This window comes from Diceros bicornis, chromosome 40 (genome assembly GCF_020826845.1).
Source record: "Diceros bicornis minor isolate mBicDic1 chromosome 40, mDicBic1.mat.cur, whole genome shotgun sequence".
NCBI lineage: Eukaryota > Metazoa > Chordata > Mammalia > Perissodactyla > Rhinocerotidae > Diceros > Diceros bicornis.
The window spans coordinates 19,587,731-19,594,147 of record NC_080779.1 but is presented as its reverse complement, the minus strand read 5'-3'; the positions used below and the strand labels follow the sequence as shown (position 1 = coordinate 19,594,147).

The 6,417-nt window shown below is 44.8% G+C and overlaps 1 protein-coding gene across 1 annotated transcript; it reads left to right on the top strand.

Moving 5' to 3' along the window:
• The first annotated feature begins 207 nt into the window (after positions 1-207).
• Positions 208-4,932, top strand: LOC131399980 (interleukin-1 beta-like). The gene is made up of 6 exons (XM_058534648.1): positions 208-251; positions 784-835; positions 1,096-1,300; positions 1,842-2,003; positions 3,280-3,410; positions 4,134-4,932. The coding sequence occupies exons 1-6, from the start codon at positions 208-210 to the stop codon at positions 4,338-4,340; spliced, it is 801 nt and encodes a 266-aa protein (XP_058390631.1). The 3' UTR covers positions 4,341-4,932.
• Positions 4,933-6,417: the final 1,485 nt, after the last annotated feature.

The window sequence follows — 6,417 nt, the reverse complement described above, 5'->3', positions numbered from 1 at the left end:
ATCAGACTTCCTCATTCCACATTGCTCAGGGATTACAGACCACCAACCACCTAGAGTTGGGCCCTACACTTGACACATGTACCCACACAGCGTGCCTGCTATGTACACGTGCTGAGGGAAACTCACATATGAAGGCAGTCCTCGTGGGGACTGGCATGTCAAGTGGTCACTCATTTTCTTCTCTTTACACAGGTTTCTAAAGCAGCCATGGCAGCAGTACCTGAACTCACCAGTGAAAAGATGAATTGCAGGTCAGTGGGGAAACTGAGACCAATAATGGGAGCAGGGTTCCCCTTCAAGAGTGGAGTGTTATCTGTGCTTGGAGACCAGATTTGTCCCCCAAACTGCCTCTTCCAGTGACAAGTAGGGTTCCAAGTTACCCTGGGCTGAAGTGTGATTTCCCATTGGAAATCCAGCGTTGAGACCCACAGGCTATCCAGATGTTGTTTCTGCAGGGGCTTCCTGCAGATGGTAAACAGAAAGAAAAGATTCCAAGTGGGCACTAAAGGGGACCCCTTGGCAAAGTGTGGCTTGAGTGCAAAGGAAATCTCAGATTTTAACTGGGCTGGATGTTAGGTCTCAGGATCCAACAGGGAGCACCCAGGGTACCTGCCCTTCCTCCTATCCTGTTCCATGCATATCATCATGGAACTTGACAGCTTCAGCAACTTCAAGAGACATGATGTTTGCAGTTTCCTATTAACAGTGAAGACTGTTTGCAGGGAAGGAAAAATAAACTTGTCTAGGACAATTAACTGAGCAATCTCTCTGTTTTTAATACAGTGGCAAAGAGAATGACCAGTTCTTTGAGGAGGATGGTCCAAAACAGATGAAGGTGAGACCATGAGCTTAGCTCCCAACCCTTGCAGGGGCACTGACATGGGCATAAGAGAGCCCACATTCTGGTTTTGGGTCTGCCTCTAACTTGCCACGTCCCTTTGGGTAAGCTGCTTAACCTCTCTGGGCTTCAGAGAGACCAGCCTTTATCACTAGCAGCTCAGTTACCTCTAAGGCCCCTTCCACCTCTCTAATGTCAAAATGGGAGCTCTATGGCCTAACTACCTTAACACACTCACTCCCTTGGTCTCTCCACAGGGCAGCTTCCAAGACCCGGACCTCAGCTCTGTGGGAAATGGGGCCCTCATGCTGCAAATCTCTCACCAGCTCTACAACAAGACTTTCAAGCATGCCGCGTCGATCATTGTGGCTGTGGAGAAGTTGAAGAAGATACCCAGTCCCTGCTCACAGGCCTTCCAGGATGATGACCTGAGGAGCCTCTTTTCCTTCATCTTTGAAGAAGGTACCACTTGATGAGAGCTGAGGGCAGACAGATCTCCAGTCACTTCCTTCTCAGCATCCATAACTCAATAGTCAACTAAACTCCCCCAAACCTGAAGCCCTTTAAAAGTAGAAGGCACAGTGATGAGAGGAAGACAGAAGCCTAGAAACCAAATTAATCTTCTGTTAAATTGAAACTATCCCTAAAGTAAGACCTTGATAACTACTCACATTTGCCAATCACTCGATCATTCTGAGTGGTTTCACTTATATTATCTCTTGCAAGTCTCACCATATCCCTGTTGGGCCAGTGTTACTGCCATCGCCATTTTACATAAGTAGCTCTATTGCTAGTCCACAGCAAGCAATAGAGCTGAAGCTTGAATCCATCTTATGGTGCCAGGTCCAGTGTTCTTACCTCAACTTCTTCCCCACCAATGTTATAATCGAACTTCAGCTGGCATGGTCAGATGTCCTCCAAGCAACCAACTTCTGCTGCCTCACATCATCAGGCCTGCCCTTCTGATTTTCTCTCTAAACAATATATGTGCTCCATATTCTAGAACCCATCATCTGTGACAAGCAGAATGATACTTATCAGAGTAATTCTGCCGTGGAATCGCTGGATATCAAACTCGAGGACATAGAAGAAAAAGCCATGGTACTGTCTGGCTCATGTGTGCTGAAGGCTGTCCACCTCCAGAGAACCCAGGAGGACCAGCAAGGTAACTGGGGACGTCTTGATTCCTTTCTTGGCCTCCTGACACCTTGCTAATTCTCCACATTTTTTAACAAAGTAGGACATTAAGGCAAATTATCAACATAAGTGAAAAAACATACAACATATAAACTTTTTGTTTTGGTCCTAGCAACGACACCAGATTGATTCCCTTAGCACATTCATTTTTCAGCAAGAGATGTGACTCTGAGAAATTAGACTGCTCAAGCATACCCAGGACCATTGTCCAGCCAAGTCATTTAATGATAGTGCAATGGCAATGCTTCCATTGGAAAGGGGTCATTTGATGGACATGACCTAACTGCCTGTGGGTTCTTTTTTCCTGTTGTTGACGTTGAAACTAGCATGCTGAAGAGATAACATGCCCATCCTCATTCCCAACCCTGCACCCTTGCCCCTAACATCCTTCCCGCCTAATACCAGATGGTTCCTTCTAGGGAAATTTTACTGACAAGCAGGAACTCATATCTCTCTACTGTAACTCACAAATGTTTCGAGACTGGGCAGCCCACTACTTGAGGAAATCTGCCTGGCACCTTGCCACTGTGGCTGAACTCTGCATGCAGGAGTATGCCCAAGGGAACAGCTGAAAGCAGCAGCCTGTTCTCTTCCAAGGCTGCTGACCTTGGAGAGAGGCATCACTGGGGGTAATCTGCCCACTCTCAGCCAGGCCAAGACAATCCTGTTTCTTTAGAACTGGGTTGTGAGCATGACCTCGGGGCCTCCAAGTGAGACGACTGTGACTAACGAAGATTAAAAGGAGTGTCTCTCTTTGGAGCCACTTTTCCCAGCTAAGCCTCTCCTCTCCCAAGTTCTTCCCACTTGCAGCTCTATGTTCCTGAAATACATTTGTGCCCGATTTCTTTCGGGAGCCCAGCTTGACCTCTTTTCTCGCCTTTCACATTGATCAAATTGTTCTGCTCATGCAGATGGGCACATCACTGGCCAGTGACAAGTGACACTGGCTTCCTTCGTTCCTTCTGTCCCTCTTTTCTTCAGTTTTAAAAATTAGACCCCCTAATTCTTCATTGCCACAGTGACAAAGCTCTGAGAAACCCCTAGACGTTCTTTGGGGAAAACCTGAAGCAACCAACTGACCCTGTGAGAAGCCCAGTTATTCTATCTGTTAGGCCACAGGAAGCTCAATGTGGGTTTCCACAGAGGATGCTAAACTCTACGAGTCCTGGGCTTGGGGTCCAATGGCTGGGCCAACCCCGCACTGCTGTGTGTCCCTGACCACAAGGCCCCTCTCCTTTCTCCAGTGGTGTTCTGCATGAGCTTCGTGCAAGGAGAAGAAGAGACCAACAAGATACCTGTGGCCCTGGGCCTCAAGGGAAAGAATCTGTACCTGTCGTGTGGGATGAAGGACGGGAAGCCCATCCTGCAGCTGGAGGTGAGTACCAGGGGCTGCAGGCCCTTCTCTGGCTCTTCTGAAGACCCTTACCCATCACTTACTTCCAAGACAGCCACCTTCTCCCCACAGAAAATCTGGAAGCACATGTATTTGACCAATTTGCATAAATGTGAATAAATTTAATGCAATTGTTACACACATGCAACTTTCACTCCCACTACAGAAAATTAAATCATTTTGCTGATGTTATTATTTCCTGCCATTGTTAACACCCAACTGATTATACAATGTTAGGGTTGGAAAGATTATTCATTGCTAGGATTGCTCCATTTGATAGATGACACTTTGGGAAATTAAGCAATTCAAGGCACCTGTCATCAACTCCACTCTACTCCCATAATCACCCTCCCCCCCTGCTTTCCCAGCAAAACCTTCATTTCCAAGTTCAAACCCATTCTAGCCAAGGCCAAAGGAAAAGTCTCTGAAAATTAGATAATCCTAGAAGGTTTAACGTAATTTTCACTTTTTAAAAGACTTCCCACCTATGTTGTACTCCCCAGAATTTGATACTAAGTTTCAGAAAAGGATAAGGGCTCCTTTAGTCACCACACAGAAAGTTAGGGTCACAAAGATAACTCAGGAGTCTGACTCCCCGTCCTGTAACCTACTCATCAGTTTCCTTTTAGCTGACCCAGAGAACATCTTTACCAGAACGTCTTTGTCCCTTCCCTCACAAAAATTCTTATTTCTGTGTTTCTGCAGTCAGTAAAACCCAATACTTACCCAAAGAGGAAAATGGAAAAGCGATTTGTCTTCAACAAGCTGGAAATCAATCACAAGTGTGAATTTGAATCTGCAATGTACCCCAACTGGTACATAAGTACCTCTCGATCAGAACTTCAGCCCATCTTCCTAGGAAATACCAGAAGCAGTGAGAATATTACTGACTTCATCATGGAACTCGCCTAAAGAGAGCTATACCCAGAGAGTCCACATGTACTGAAGAACCCCTAGAAGTGGCAGAGCGGAATAGAGGGGGTTTGAATATGGCTGCAAGCTGAACTTCACTCTTGTCTAATCAATGCCCAGATGCCTTCCCTATATTAGTGCTAAGGAGATCTCTTGCTCACCAGCCTGGAGGAACACCCCCTCCTCCCAGGGCCAATCCTCAGACCCCCTCTGCTGAACAGGGCCTCTCTCACCTCTCCTACTCACTCAAAGCCAGCCTGGTAGAAACCACTGCACATCAGGTTCAAAGAAACCTTCTGTCATTTGAGCCCAGCTTCTGATGAGCAACCACTTAACTAATTATATATTTATTTATTTATTGGTGGGTTAGTCTATTTAATTTAATTCAAGGGGGACAAGAAGCAGCAGTGTCTGTGAAAGAGCCCAATCTTCAATATCTATGGAACTAGTTTAACTTGGACTAGAGTACCATCTTTACATCAAGTCCTTTCACCAAGGCTGAAAATATATAAGCTCAGATTATTTAAATAGGAATATTTATGAGTGAGGGAGTATGATCACACTGTTTCAATGATTCTGAAATAAACTTTGCTGAAAAAATATTATGTCTGTGTGGTCACTGACTTTTCTTGGAGCTGACATAGAAGAGAAAACATAAATGGGACCATGAGAGTTCTCCTCGGGGGGTTGGAAGCCTACTCTTCATCACTGAGTGCTGCAAAGTACCTAGAAACATCACTGGCCACCAAGACAAGCCTCCTTACCACACCCCTTCATTTCTGTTTTTCTACAAAGGGACATTTGATGCACAAGGTTCATAAAACAGGACCAGATGAAGCACTCTAGGGAGTAAGCGTGGGTAGTAACAGCTGCCAATGATTTCTCTATTCATTTGTTCAACAAACGTCCTAGAGGCTGGGAGTACAAAAACAAGAAAGGTAGATAGGAGAGGCAGATGTATACAAGCAAAAATAAGGCAACATGACAAGTAGAGGTAAGATAAAGGATGAAAGGAGCAGCCAGCAGGAGTGACAAGATCTCCTGTGAAGGACGAGGGTCGAAAGGGTGACACACGAGTCAGGCCTCAAAGGATGAGCAGGAGTTCCGCACGTAGAAAGAAAGGAAAGGGCACTCTCGGTGGAGGGCCCAGAATGAAGAAAGGCATGGGGGTATGAGAAGACATGATGCAGGCAGTACACTTCCAGGATGGCAGAAGTCACCAGAAGCAAAACACAAAACACAAAAACAAACCAGGGATAAAATATTGGTAACTCCTATCTCAGACAATGGGATAATTTGCTTAAAATATAAAGAGTTCCCTCAAAACAGTAGAAAAACAACAACAAAAATCCACCAAAACAATATATTAACAAGCCATCCAGAGAAAAGGATACACAATTAGATCTTGGACAGAGTAAAAGAGGCTCAATATTGCTTATATAAGAAAGCTGAATTAACAGCACTTTGAGATACCAATGTTCTCCTATAGGATTAGCAAAAATCAGAAGTTTAACGACACACCCTGTTGGGAAGACTGTGGGGGAATCCCCACTCTTAAACATTACAGGAGGAGTATAAATTGGTACAACTCATGTAGAGGAAAATTTGATAGTAACTATGAAAATTACAAATGCACATCCCCTTTAGCCCAGCAATTTCACTTCTGAGGATTTGTCTACAGGTGGACATACAGCCACGCGAAATGGCACGTGATCAAAATTATTCATGGCACTTTACTTGTAATTGCAAAAGACTGGAAATAACCCAAGTGTCTATCAACAGGAGACTGCCTAAATGAATTATGGGACATCCATACAATGGAATGCTATGCAGCTCTAAAAAAGAATGGGAAAGCATTCCACACCACACACCAATCCTCTCCAAGGTTCGCTGAAAACTGAAAACGAGCAAGAGACAGAGGGTGTTGACAGTGGCTAACTTTTAAGAAACAAAGGGTAGCGAAAAAAAAGGCAATACTTTCCAGTGTGCTTGTATTTGGTTTTGAAAATTTTGGAAGATACATAAGAAGTTTAAAAAGTAGCTCTGGGCCGGCCCCGTGGCTTAGTGGTTAAGTGAG

What these genes read in the sequence shown, in the direction of transcription:
- LOC131399980 (XM_058534648.1), top strand. Translation starts at nt 208, where the DNA reads ATGGCAGCAGTACCTGAACTCACCAGTGAAAAGATGAATTGCAG. An exon ending in TTCCTTCATCTTTGAAGAAG is followed by an intron (nt 1,301 to 1,841) that starts GTACCACTTGAT and finishes TCCATATTCTAG; the next exon opens with AACCCATCATCTGTGACAAG. An exon ending in AGCCCATCCTGCAGCTGGAG is followed by an intron (nt 3,411 to 4,133) that starts GTGAGTACCAGG and finishes GTGTTTCTGCAG; the next exon opens with TCAGTAAAACCCAATACTTA.